Source organism: Phalangium opilio, unplaced genomic scaffold (genome assembly GCF_054372755.1).
Source record: "Phalangium opilio isolate 3A_F unplaced genomic scaffold, DU_Popi_V2 ptg000056l_1, whole genome shotgun sequence".
NCBI classification, from domain to species: Eukaryota; Metazoa; Arthropoda; class Arachnida; order Opiliones; family Phalangiidae; genus Phalangium; species Phalangium opilio.
Window position 1 is genome coordinate 5974233 of NW_028324175.1, and position 14523 is coordinate 5988755.

General features: G+C 40.7%; 3 protein-coding genes across 3 annotated transcripts; 1 reads left to right on the top strand and 2 right to left on the bottom strand.

Annotated features, from left to right (window-relative positions):
- On the bottom strand, positions 1–1808 carry LOC149668225 (uncharacterized). Its single transcript, XM_089840894.1, has 5 exons — positions 1680–1808; positions 1493–1622; positions 1193–1389; positions 809–1128; positions 1–751 (listed from the first exon to the last, which is right to left on the bottom strand). Exons 1-5 carry the CDS (start codon positions 1758–1760, stop codon positions 526–528), a joined length of 954 nt encoding a protein of 317 aa, XP_089697020.1. The 5' UTR covers positions 1761–1808; the 3' UTR covers positions 1–525.
- Positions 1809–4465: 2657 nt separating this feature from the next.
- Positions 4466–5252, top strand: LOC149668226 (putative fatty acyl-CoA reductase CG5065). Its single transcript, XM_089841255.1, has 4 exons — positions 4466–4471; positions 4548–4723; positions 4779–4920; positions 5247–5252. The coding sequence occupies exons 1-4, from the start codon at positions 4466–4468 to the stop codon at positions 5250–5252; spliced, it is 330 nt and encodes a 109-aa protein (XP_089697381.1).
- Positions 5253–6067: 815 nt separating this feature from the next.
- LOC149668227 (uncharacterized) lies at positions 6068–7145 on the bottom strand. The gene is made up of 2 exons (XM_089841256.1): positions 6278–7145; positions 6068–6187 (listed from the first exon to the last, which is right to left on the bottom strand). Exons 1-2 carry the CDS (start codon positions 6473–6475, stop codon positions 6068–6070), a joined length of 318 nt encoding a protein of 105 aa, XP_089697382.1. The 5' UTR covers positions 6476–7145.
- Positions 7146–14523: the final 7378 nt, after the last annotated feature.

A 14523-nucleotide genomic window follows, 5' to 3' on the forward strand; every position in this document is an offset into this window, starting at 1 on the left:
AATGGAGACTTAACCATAACAGTAATATGACCGGGCTTCCTCGGCAAGGAGGTAGAGCATGTAGAAGAGGAGCCATACAGATAAGAGATTCTTATAAGGAATATTTTACTATTAATGGTAAAATGGAATACCAAGGACGTTAAAGATTACTCGTTTAATAAAAATGATTTTATTATGAAAATACAGATTATTAATTAATTTGCTCTGCCAATTTGTCACGTTCTTCCTCTTCAAGCAAATCATCGAGCACTTGCATGAGTGCATGTTTTGCTTTTCTTTTGTTTTTATCATTTAAAGATTTAAAATCCTTTTCTAGGCTCAACAGAAATAAACGATCCGGATCCTCTGGGATGGCATTGCAGGAGCTAGCATTGATTTTACCTGTATTTTCTTTCCAAATATTTAGGAGCGTTTGTTCATAGGCATCAACCTTTTGTTTTGGCTTTTTATATTTGGCTGATTTCATAAATGTTTCTTCACTTTCACGTTTGCTTGAAGACGTACTGGGCCGACTGTCACTTGCTCTCAAGCTAGACGTAGAGCTGGTTTTTCTTGGCTTAGGCAAACTGTTATTTCCTGGGTCAGCATCGGACAGCGCATTTGCCGCCTCATTAATTGGCTCCTCGATAATGAAGTCCTCATCTTCATGTTCAAAAACCATTTCCTCATGACTATCTTCTGGCTTATCAGGATTCTTATCGGCCGCCTCGTCTTTATTTGCTTGAGAGTTTGAGACATATTGTTAATTGTTCTGCGTGGAAACAAGAATCGTTAAATCTAGCTGTTTATTTTTCTTGTATTCACGTACTTTCTGTGGCTAATCGAGTCTTTAAGGAAATGAAGGCTTTCGTAGAGGTCCCATACCTCTCTGCTCGAACAACCACTGACGCTCAATTTCTGTCCGTCCATAAATTTCTTTTCTCGGACATATTTGTCTCTAATTGACTTCCATCTAAGTTTTGGGTGGGACTTAGAATGGAAACCTTCCGGGCCTTTTAAGGTCGCGACTCGAAGACGCGTACTTACCGGTACTTTGACCATCTCTTTGTCGACGGCGACGCATTTGTGCGTGGGTGAAGAGCAAGAACTGCTGCATCTGTCGATGGAAATGCACCACGGTATTTGCAACTATATACCAATGAATGAAATGATTTAAAATATGTTTCCCGAGTTTATCTTTCGTTTGATTTACGGTGTTGTTGGATATATCTCCGTTGATCATTTCCAACTCGACCATGGTTTTGTGAGGTCCCGATTGACACATGCAAGCGTCGTTAATACCGATTTGCTTAGGCAAATCGCAACCTTTGCCAACTGACAAAAGAAATTCGTCTTTAGCCAGATTATTATTATGTCGCGCAACAACGACTCGTTGATCGGTCCCAATCCCTAGAAGTAGATTCTTTTCAAAATGGTAACTATAGCTACTTTGAGGTATTGGTACCGATAAACTATGCGTGATTAAATGCGTGGGAAAGCGAAGTGCTCGTACTACTCGATCTTTTGCGTCGACGAATATAATCGGTAATGTCCCGATCGTAGGTGTCCTTCAGTTCGTCACCAAATTGGTCTCTGACCTCTTGCATGTGACGTCGAACTTCTTCGACGTATTTCGATTCATCCTGAATTGTACCTTTAAATTTAAACGCCAACGTCAACGTGTACTAAACGAAACCTACGAAATAATTATCCGTCTGATTCAAGGCGTTTAAGAGTTGAAAGGAGCTAAGGAACAAGACGCAAATGATGGAATGCAACATTGTACTGTCTAAAATGAGTTGAAATTAAGAAAGACAGCCGCTTTTAAACTAGATAGATCGCGTCAGCCTAACAAATGTTCGCGTCTCGTGTACGAGTGATATGGATGACACATCCGGGAGGTGGAAAACGGAAGTTTCCCATCAAGGGATGTACTCGGAATTAGAGTATTGCGTCACGTTAAGTCGGCTTTGTTCCAGAAAGATTGTAAAAAAACTGTGGGTTTTTTGATAAATAGGCGAACATTGAAAGCGACTCAATGATGAATTAAATCTTAAATCAATTTTCAGATCTTCAAGTTCCCGCGGCTTACTTTTAAAACTATATATTTTCAGATGATTTCCTTAAATTTTCCCATAATATTTTAAGCCTATAACAAAAGAACGTTATAAATGGCAACGATTTTAAGGATATGATTTGTCATGAACAAAGTCGATTCTTCAAGAAATACGTATTCCTGGTATTTCTCGTAAAGCGGAACACCGCGCTTAAACCAGTTGCATGATTGCAGTTTTCGTCAACCCGAGAAATCAAACTTCCTAACGTTTTAGTCCATATTTAAATTCCCTAGCCTAATTACTACTATTTAATTAATTCAAGGTATCCTGGATATAATTTGCATTCCAATTAGGAATCTTCCGCCTTTTTGAAATGACTGTCACGTCTCGTGGAAGAAAATTCTAACACGAGAGAAAATCACAAATGAATTGTCGATGAGAAGTAGTTCCCCCCAAACCCCTCAACTTTCGCAGTTTATATTTCATTGCGACATAAGATTTCGGGCTACATTCTGTATAGAGGGAGCGGGGTACTTTTCCACTTGTAAAGCGTCTTTTCAAAAATCTACCTGGTAAACAACCATGCAGTAAAGGGAATACCACCACCCATATTTTAATCTTATCCCGGACCTTGACTGACTTATTACATTCAGTCTCTCTCTATCTTGTTTTCGGCGCCACGCGCTGGCTGATGCTGCTGGGGGTTCGCCCCTGAAAAACCCGGGGGAGGTTTAAATTATCCATTTTGTGTATGATGGGAGGAGGGGCCCGTCTGGGGATGACCACCACGGAGGCGTAGTGACGAGCCCCTCGGGTTTTACCCTTCACAAAGACCTTTGACTAAACTAGATTGAAATCTCTTCTCAAAACATTTCTTTCTTTTTTTTCAAAGCGAGGGGTCGGATACGCGATAGAGAGCGGGTCTCGCGAGAAATTGCCAACCTTGGAAAAATTAAGACGGGCTAACAATGGGAGACGGGTAGAGGAGTGGTACGTTTCGGGTAAAATCGGTGTCCCAACAATAAACAGCTTCAAAGTGACCGGTGTAATGGAAAACCACATTCCATTATTTTCATAGAACCGAGTAGTCCTCCAGAAACAGTCAGATCGCCGGTACTTTCTTTGGCGACTTGGTACGCGAGTGGCTACGTGATCGTCAGATTGCTCCCAAGCCCTTCGCGGCACTTATAATTTCAGTTAGTTCCAATTTTAATATCTTTGTTGATATCAAGAAGTATCGTGGGTCAAAGGTTGGACGCCGTATTACGCCGCCCATCCATCTTATTATCCGTAATTAAATTTTATTTGGATTTGGCTTAATTACGGTTGGTTTTTGCTGCCACAAAAGAGCGCGTAAGGCCTTCAAGGTTAATTCCTCCTAGAACTTTTTCTAATTATTATCTATTATATGATTATATTCAAAATTAAAAAAGATTTAAGAAATGTAGTTCGAAAGTTGAAGCTGACGTAACGCGCGCGCCATACTTCTCGTTCGAGATATTTACTTTTAACGTTGAATTTAAAGCGAAACTTTAGTTATTTACGTCGAATGATTGACTTCTGACAGACAAAAGAATTTTCGCTTTTGGCAAAAAGTATGACGAAATTAGTAATTACGTTTAAACGTAGTTTGCATTTTTTGCAAGGCGTTTCGAAGTTCGAACCCTCTCCCCGAATCTCTTTCTCTCCCAAAAATATTACAAGTTCAGTTTCGATTGAGAGCTTGGAGAGAAAGCGTCTTGACACTCGACGTAATCTTCCCGCAGTCTAAGGTAAGGCCTTCGGTCAGGCGCTGCCATTACCCTAGTACAAAAACCGAGAAACGCGTCAACGCGGTGGTAAAAATGTCGAAATCAATTGATGAAAACGCGGTAAAAGATACATTTCCAAAATGATGAAAGTTCTTTTCGAAATTTCAACTTAAGAATAACGTCGAGGAATCCGAGCAACTGGCTTTTTCCGAGTAGTATCATGTCCTGCGCGTGGAACTCTCCGTATTTCTTAATGGCGATTAACCATAATATAAATAATTATTAGTTAATTAATTAATCGCCTTTCCTAGTCACGGCTCCGCTTGGTTTCGCTATGGACGGACCGAGGCAAGGAGTACTAGATTTTTATGACAACAAGGGAGTATTCATCACGGGGGTAACTGGCTTTCTCGCCAAGAAAATCATAATCTTTCCCAAATCGGGGTAACCTGATCCCTTCACTCGCGATGATGCCGATAGAGTGACGCGTTATCGCTCGACCACCATCGATTGTACTTCGATTAAAAGATGTTTTCATTTCGATTAGATCTTTTTGGAGAAGATTTTCTATTCGTGTCCTCTTGTCAAGAACGCCTACGTTCTAATTCGGCCCAAAGGTTCCAGAGACACCGATCCAGTGGGTGAAGATCGCCTGAAAAATCTGCTCAAATCGAAGGTATGAAGGCGCATTTTCAACCCTAATTGTAAGACGCGCGTATAACGGACGGTGGTGGTGGTGGTGGTGCCTGCTCGCGTTTAGGTCTTCGACCGTCTTCGAGAGAAAAGACCGGAAGCCCTGTCCAAGGTAGTTGCCGTCTGGGGAGATGTCTCGCAAGAGGGACTCGGATTGTCCGAGTCGGACAGGGAGATGTTACGGCGAAACGCTTCCATCGTCTTCCATTTGGCCGCCACCACAAAGTTCAACGAACCGCTCAAGTAACTTCTTATTACTCGAGAGCGTGTCGCGCTCTAATCCCTTGAATTATTGTAGAAAGGCCCTGGCCATCAACTTCATCGGGACGAAAAATATCCTCGAGCTTTTTCAAGCTTTTGACGAGAAATTGGCTTTCGTTTACGTCTCAACAGCGTACTCGAATCGCCAGAAACCGCTGATCGAAGAAACTGTCTACCCAGTACCCGTTACAGCCGATTTCCTCGTAGAATCTTTTATCTTATTGGCTCACTTAAACAGGTACGTTTTGATGACGTTGCTGACGGGGACGTCGAAAAATAGTGACGTAATTCCTTCTTTCCTCTATCGCTATGACCCTTCCGCCTCTTCTTTCATACGCCCCCCTCCGTCCCGTGGAAGGGGGTCCGGTACTTTGACGCGCGTCCAAATATTACTCTGTTCTCCATTCCTACTTCTCAAATTAAATCTATCCCTGGTAATTCAAAATCTAGGCTATTGACAGCATTCTGTGGAATATAAACAATCATAATTCCATTTATTTTGTAGGCCTAGTACTTGTTAGTCAGATTTGAGTGAAATACAAAGGCAGAAAAGAACCTGCTGGTCATTTAATAAGAATAAAAACAACTGCGGCTTTTGTTTGTCCATATGTAATATTTGGTTGGAAACGAACATACTAATGAATGCATCTAACTGCCAGCAACGCCGCTCGCTACATTATATAAGTTCTTCGTGCTTTTTGATACGCCGTGCATGGTCAGAAGGAAGGAGCACGTCCAACCCGTATTTCCTCTGTCCGAAACGCTATACCTGCATACCTGCCTCCTATCCATTCTATTACCTATACCTACTAGGCTCTAATAGTACTTGACGTCAGCGGCTGATGTAAAACGCGTGAATGAGGAATTATTTCGTGGTTCTAAAGCGCTTCCTCACATCCGGTTTATCTCCCCAGCGCGCACTCCCAATAGTCGTAGACCCCGGCTGCGTTTGCTAGAACCGTCGACCCTAGCGCTGTTATTGGCCTAATTGTATCACCTTCCGGATAAGGCTGAGCGACGCAAAAATAGGGAAATGCCTTAACATTGAGAAAATCACTTGATTTTCTACTTGACCCTCCCTTTAACGCCGCGAATACTATGAGGGTCAAGTTGCCGACAAGGTCCATGGTTAGAGGATTGATACGTTTAAACGCCATACGCTACCTTTCGCCAAGAGGGCTCCGAAGTAGAGAGATAGAATGTTGAAGATGCGATGAGGAGTGATTCTCAGTCCTCTTAATCCACTCTGGATGGTCTCAACGGCCGTGATGGCGAAGCAGGCTACGATGACACCCCACCAGATCTGCGGTCGCGGAATGGAAGCCTTCAGTTTTTTGTCAAGTGAGACCAAGGAGGAAAGAGTGGGACGTAGTAGACTCGTTGGTGGACAACGCGGTGATGAACGTCTCCCAGAGGACCTTGCGGGGGGTTGGGGCCACGAGCATTCTGGATAGGACATGATTGCCATTGATGGAAGTACGTAAGAGATACCCTCGGTCCATGTAACTCTTTCCTCCAAGATGAGGCATGACATACCACGGGAGAAAGCAATCCGAGGTCGTTCAAGGCTCCCGGCGTTACCCGTTGAACCTTCTCGTGACGCTCAGACCACAAGTAATTGTCAACGTACATGACTGGCTCCGAAAAATACGGGGTGCCATCACGGTGTGTTGCGGTAAAATACGATCTGGTCATTGGATTAAGGTTTAGGTCACCCTGAAATGATATCGACATTGAGCTGCACTTTCAACAATTGAGTGTGACGATTGCGCCTGGCAAGCGGTACGTCATGGACCCCGCTTTTGTCTCTCGTTCGCTTTCATATTATCGATAGTCTACTCGGTCTTATAAGGATCTGAATACCGGGAAGTGTTTCCCGTCTATGATTGTAGACACCATTAAGTTTAGAAGCGATATGTTCCGTAAGGATGACACTACCTATACTTCGTAATGCTAGAGGCTTGCTCGAGCTAGTTCGAGAACGATGGAAGCCAAGCGCGAGCGCCCGAGACTCCCGAGTCTACTAATAATGTCGCGCGAATCTGAATAAAATAGGCTTGACGCGGCTATAATATTATGTTACCTGAGCTTGTCCTTTAAGTTTCGAGTTCAAGTACAGGGTCTCAAAAGGAGCTCTCACTGGCTATCTTAGTAATAGGGCATTAGTTCATTTGCTAGCGATTTGAAAGGCGGTTTTGCAGGGTGAACCGGGTTAAGCGTTCGCAGTGTCTGTCCCCTCGGTTTTTTCAAAATACTATAAAGTAATTATGCTTCATTTATTATTACTTTGGAAGGAAGCTAGGCGTGACAATCTCGCCTAAAACAAAGAGTCCATATAAATGACACCCGTGCTAAAAATTACGGAGTCAACAAATTTCCTTTAGCTGGTGTCCCTGGACGAACCAATAAATCTAGAATTTATTTTTAAACCGCGGTTACACGAACAGACAGCAACTTACCAATTTGGCGCGGCATTGATAGTTTTCAATAAAGGGGCTGTGGAAAGTTCATCCCCCTCTCTCGGTTTAAACTTCAGTGCGGTGTTGTTAGGCCCTAGTTCTGCGAGTCAGGTTGCTCTGAGTGAAACTGAACTGCTAGGCTTTCACTCTGCAATCTATTGACTCACCAACGGCCTGGCAACACTGGGGGAAACGGTATGAAACCCCTTATGCATAATTTTTTCGATTGAAACGGGAGTTGCCCATCTAGCTGCGCTTCGTAAAATTGTTTGGGCAGCTGATAGTTTTACTCATTGGTTTACTATTTTTGTCGACGTCACACAGGGGGCGTTCAGTGCACGTACCAAAGAGACTGGTTTTATAAAAGTACGCGTGATCGGCGTGACGTAGTAGAAACTGACCTTGAAGGATTTTACGAGTTATCAGAAGCTTTGAACGTTGTTAAATCAGCATTTTTTCGAAATGTAGAATTAAGTTGTTTGTAACACAATATTATTTTTAACAAATAATGCACTCTTAACATGGTCATTGAACAAGTAGGCTGGGAATTTGAATCTGAAAGTTTAAGCTGCTTTCTTAAATGGCGTGTGAGCGTGTCTTCATCCAGATGTATTTGTTTTTAAAATCCTTGGAGAGTTAAAGAAGGAGTTGGTATCTTGAACGGAGTCGAGTATTTTATGAGAGACCCAAATTTTACATGCGATGGGATCACGATACATAAATTTAATTTGAAATAAAATTTGTGAAGCCACCTAGGTCTATATGCTGTTTTTTGAGCGGGAAATTTGAAATACGGGGACTTTAAATATGGTGCAGAAGGTCACACCAAAAACTGGGGAAGAAAGGGGGTATAGGTTCCCAGCCGGAAGGTGACTAGCTAATAGTTTTGCAGCTCTCAAGGAGCGCAAAAGTAAAAACAAGTGAGAGAGGAAGTTTAATTCCATATTATCCTCAACATGATCGTTCTAGTTATAAGGCAATAGTTAAATTGGTGTTACCATAAGTTTATAAGTGATTTGTTCCTTCCATATGTATGTCACTTTCAATGCTAAGTAATGCTACTGAGAGACTTACATAAGCTCGAGATGATAACTAGTTCGAGAAGGAGAACGACAATTAAGCGAGAACTCAATTGAAGTCCTTACTACACTCTGTGGAAGTGGTTAATTTTTGTGCATGCAGGACCAAGTTCCATCTAGGTCCTCCTATTTAGTATCTGCATTACTAATTAGGCCTTGACAGCAGCGCCCCGCTCACCAGGCTCCCATCGCTCGCTTTACATCCTCGAATCTATGACCTTATGACCTCACTCACTCACTTCAAAATTACAAGCTGAGTTTCTAAGTTACCAGAGATTAATTAAACAAACTTATGGAACATGAACATATCTTATGAACTTATGGTGTTACATCATGACCTGACGTTCTATTATGACTTAGTGGTTTTATTAGAGGGGTTTAGATCAAGTAATAATTTAAGCTTTAAACCTTTAATAAACTAAAGACTGATAATTCAGTATTTGTAATTCCATGGCACCTTTTGTAAAAGGTATAACGTAGTTCCTCTTTGGTCCTTCCTTATAAGAAGAGTGGTGTTCATTACAGTTCGATGGCAAATCTTCCTCGGTAACGACTGCAATCCTTATCAGCAGCCATGAGTCCATGACGCATGCATCTTCTGTAGAACTGTCTTCTCTGTAACGTCGCATACCTGTGAGCTCGTAAGCTTATCCTTCACTATAATAATGGAAAACCATTACACAGACAGTAATGCGGTAATCCCTAGCTGCACCGCCCGTCATTCTTTAGCCTATACCTGAACGACCTCCTCATTCAGTAGCTCTTTGTTTTATAAGCCTCCATCTTATAATGTCCCTTTGTCTTTTCTTAAAGGGATAGTTTAAGTAACCTTAAAGGAACAGTCTTATTATAAACATAAAACTAATTCAAATTAAAATAATTATGATCTCTTATTACAAATTATAATTAGTACATTTAATTAGGGTTTAAAATAATCAAGGACTACTGCACCACCCTCCATTGGTTTAGTGCATGGCGTCTGCTGAATAGAACCTCTTACCCCTACGTGATTGAGTTGGCTATGCTCTACCTTACCCTTACCTCCAGCGTGTGAAATAAGGCGATGGCACAGAGCACACGCCGATAACTTTCCACAATTTCCCTCTCCCATTAAAATTCTAATGCCTCTTAATTTAAAACATCTAATATACCTGATTTGAGTCACTTGAAATTCTGTTCTACGATAAAACCCATCTTGAATATATTCAATAACTATAGGTAGATCATCTTGAAACTTTCCCTAGTTTCTCTATAGCGCAATTGCGTGTCCTTTTGTGTTTGGAACATACTTCCTCAGGGTTCATACAAACCAGGAAAAATCAGGGAAAAAAATAGTTGACAAAAACCTCAGGGAAAACTCAGGGAAATTTAAAATTTCTTAGTAAAATTGAGGGAAATCAGGGAAATTTGTGTCAAACAAGGGCCAAGTAATTAAGCAAAATGTTCATAAACATACTCCCCTCCACAGGATTAACATTACACTAAAATTTGTAGGCTCATAACTCTGGTTCTACTAGAGATACGTCAATGTCCTTTGATTATGTTATAGTCCTATTTGACCCCCATCCAACCATACTAAAAACGTAGGGCTACGACAAACAGGGGCCGAGTAATTAAGCAAAACGTAAACAAACATACCCTCCATAGGATTAACATTACACTATACTTTGAAGGCCTATAACTCTGGTTATAATAGAGATACGGGGATGCCCTCTGAGTATGTAATAGTCCTATTTGCCCACCACTCTCGTTCGTTTACATTTGCTCCATAGGATACTCCATATACGGGAAAAGCCTGGAAAACTCTGGGAAATTTGTTTTCTTCGAAAAGTTGTATAAACCCTGTTCTTCCTCCGTACATTTATTGGAATTGTAGTGTAGTGTATGTGCTTAGGCGTACACGTACGCGTAAGGCTATTCTAGATCTAATTAAGATATATCGGAGTCATTATTACGCAGGGAAAGGTTGGGGGGGGGGGTCGATATTAAATCACGGCGTACTTAATGGTCTTAATTGGCCGGGCCAAGCCACTTTTCGGGACACAACCTATAGTGCGTGGTTGGTGCTTTGCATTGGCTGTGTTTTCGATCGAGGGGTCGGTCATTGCTGATTTCGAAATCCCATAAAAAAATCCGAAATCAGCAACGAAATCTTAAAATCAGTAAAGAAATCATAAAATCAGTAAAGAAAAAACGAAATCCATTACAAAATCCGACGAAATCAAGGGAAATATCCCAAAATCCGTCTTAATCACGGGAAAAAATCGCAAAATTCGATGAAATCCGTCGGATTTTATCAAATTTTGAAATCAAGTGAAATCCGAAGAAATCAAATTGGATTTCGAAATACCGTACACCTTTTCTAAAACGTCCTACCCCACAGTTTCGATCTAAGCTATTATGGACTGGGGAAATTTAGCGTGTTGTGACCTAGTTTCGATATATATTTTTGGGGGAAGGGGGAGCTCACCTTTTGGCAATTTATTCGATAGGCATGGTCCTCTTTCTGTTCCAGATATATTTGGTTACAATATCTCCATAGTTAAAATTGCCCATATTTAATATGAGGCAATTATCACATTGTACCTTTAACCAACAGAATCATGTACAGTGTATACAATTATTGCCTATCCTAATTCAGTGTTTTTAGCCACACAGTGCGTTATAAAAGTTTTGCATTTCTCTTTCATATTTTACCCGTTCCAAAGTTGTCCTTTGCATACTTATACCGGAAACCGGAAATGTTAAAATCATCAATATTGGATTCTCGAGGATATAAATGCGATTTTCGGATTCCTTGGGGTCGATTCATATTTGAAAAGTTTTCACCAAATTCAATTCGGATGAATAGGTCACGAGTAATCAGCCTTTATTCAAAATCTGGCAAACTTGGTTAGATTGGCGATAATTCATAATCGAGTATCGAATCTTTGTCGTAATAATGCTCGTTAGATGTTATGGCACCTTATGCGTATATATATGATTGGTCTTGTGGCGCAATACTTCGAAACAAATCAGACGTTCATTAAAGGGATGGTGAAGTGGAAAATAAAGTAATTTTTTATTAATTCTTCTATAAGACCAATCTGCATCGTGAAACATCCAGGAAATAACACCGAACGATTTTTAAACGACAATTAGTTTGAAATTTCATGAATAATTTTAAATAGGGATCTCCGACCAATCGCGTAGCGCCCTGCCTTTTTATGAACAATTTTCTCTTGGCACGCTGCGTGTTGAATAAATTTATCGCGAGACTTGAAAAGATTTGCACGATGTGACAATTGTGGCGCGAGACATGGAGTGTGCCACGAAAACTTTGTTAACGAAAAGGCACGGCGTTACGGGATTGGTCGGAGTTCCTTTTTTGAAATTATTCTTAAAATCTTAACCTAATTTGATTATTAAAATCAAATTTTTTCATTATGCATACTGGTAGAAGAATAACTAAAAAAAATCACTTTATTTTCCACTTCCCACTCCCATTAAGAGAAAACTCGCGTCTTTTGAAGAGGAGAAGCGGTTTGAAAATTTTGTTATTTGGGTCATGATATCATAATATTTAGAACTCATATTAATTACGTCTAGGTCTTTAGCCCGATTCATTGCAGCCTAGAGAAAATCTCATTCATGATGGCGTATGCGCTTCACGAGATCCCTTCAAATAGACATATTCGACTATTCCAAATAAGAAACAACTTCAGAGGAGAGGGCTTCTATGCTAGGAATGTTCGCTACGCGATTGAGCTTCGCTAAACGGAGCCTGAGGTTGGCTATAGCCTCCCGCGTTTAGCGCAAATGTGAGGCCAGGGATAGATTTAATTTTAGAAGTGGGAATAGAGAATAGAGTAATCTAGGAACGCGTCAAATTCCCGGACCCCCTTCCACGGAAAGGAGGGGTATGAAAGAAGAGGCGTGTCAAAGCGACAAAGGTTAAAAGGAATAACGTATTTTTTGCCGATCCCGTCAGTAAGCTTATATCCCATTGGATAGAATCCGTTGGGCAGAATTTCATTCGACAGAAATCCCATTCGGCCAAAAATCCCATTCGACAGAAATCCCATCCGGCCGAAAATCCCATTCGACAGAAATCCCATTCGACAGAAATCCCATTCGACAGAAATCCCATTCGACAGAAATCCCATGCGACAGAAATCCCATGCGACAGAAATCCCATTCGGTCGGAAATCCCATTCGACAGAAATCCCATTCGGCCGAAAGTCCCATTCGACAGATTGGTCATGTGAATGAAATCATTAAGTACAAAAAGAGAATCCAACCGTACATGGGGCAAGCAGCCATTCTCGTTCTGCCAAGAGCCAACGCTAGAGGTAGTGAACGATGACTGGCGTCGCTTTTTGGCCCAAGCTTGAAGCTGCTGTTAACGACGATTCCGGCTTATTTATGGAATAAATGAATTCGTCTATATCCGATTCCACACACCGAACCTAACCTAACCAAACCTAACCTAACCTAACCGAACCTAACCAAACCTAACCAAACCTAACCAAACCTAACCAAACCTAACCAAACCTAACCAAACCTAACCAAACCTAACCAAACCTAACCAAACCTAACCAAACCTAACCAAACCTAACCTAACCTAACCTAACCTAACCTAACCTAACCTAACCTAACCTAACCTAACCTAACCTAACCTAACCTAACCTAACCTAACCAAACCTAACCAAACCTAACCAAACCTAACCTAACCAAACCAAACCAAACCTAACCTAACCTAACCAAAGCTAACCTAAGCTAACCCTAGGCCAACCTAGAAAATAAGAATATTTTGGAAAAGGCCCATGTTTATTTTTCAACGACCTTAATTAATATAGCATTATAAAATGCGAAATCGCACCAATGGGAAATTCGCTCCAACGAGACTTCTCTCCAACAGGAATGGGAAGTCTGCTCAATGGGAATAGGATAAAATGCGAAATCGCGCCAATGGGAAATTCGCTCCAACGAGACTTCTGTCCAACAGGAATGGCAAGTCTGCTCAATGGGAATTAGGTCCATTGGGAACAGCCGGCTAGCTTCGGTCAATTAGAACAACTTATTTTTTATTTCGGTCCAATGGAATTTCGTTCCAATGGAATTCTGTTCAATGGTTATATACCGTCAGTAACGTCAGCAAAACGTAGTTTAATTGAGCAATACGAAAATTTAAACTTTTCATCACGCGTTAGAGGGAGGGCTCTATACTGGGCAATGAGTCGGACTGAATTAAACACTAACCCTTCTCGAATCCTGCTTCTAAAATTAAATCTATCTCTATTGAGGCTTAATAATAAAGCCGACCACAACCAAAGCATGGGCAAAGGCGTATTTCACAACTGACGTTCAAAGCTACCGATGGAAAAACCTAAAAATTAAATGAAAAAAAAAATGAATGCCGGTAAGAATGATCACAACTGAAAATAACAGCTTACAGCTAAAACGAACCGGAACGGTAAACACTTGAAGTTGGCCTCTCTGCGCTGCTGGTCTGCTACTCCTTTCGTTTATTTTCTATGGCAAAAATACTAATTTTGGGAGGTATTGGGATATTAGGCCATTTTGTGTTTTAAGACTTTTATTGTGTAGGAAAGATAACTAGCCTTTTTAAAGAAATTTTGGATAACTATTAATATCATTATTGATAACTAGTTAAAATTTGAAAAATATTTATAAAATTTGGACGAAAATTTTCAAATAACAAGACTTCCTTCGAGTTTCAAATTGAAGAATGCTCGTGTGCTTTATTGAACTATTATATACAAACAAGACAGTCACTTTCAGCTTGAATTGTTGCTTGATATTTTATTGGACATCCCCTAGCCCTTAAAGGGAGGATGAAGAGGACAATAAAGTGATTTTTTTATCGATTCTTCTTCTAATTATAAGACCATTTTGCATAGTGAAACATCCAGGAAATACCGTCTGCGTTCTTGAACTATCTATTACAAACAGTTCAATTGTAGCTTAATGTTTTACTTAACCTCCCGTAGCCCTTAAACACATTTTTAATCTTTTATTAAATGACAGACATAAACACTAAATCGGGTTCAAGTCGGGCCAATCCAAAGCGTTAATTCCTTCGTTCTCCAAAAATCTTGCAACGAGTCGGGACGTATGGGTTGGACAATTGTCCTGCTGAGCCTGAAACCATACACTAAAACAATGTTTTAAGTTAGTCAAGAATAACTATCAGGTTATTAATATTAATACCGGTCACGACGTGGGCTGGTTACTCATACGG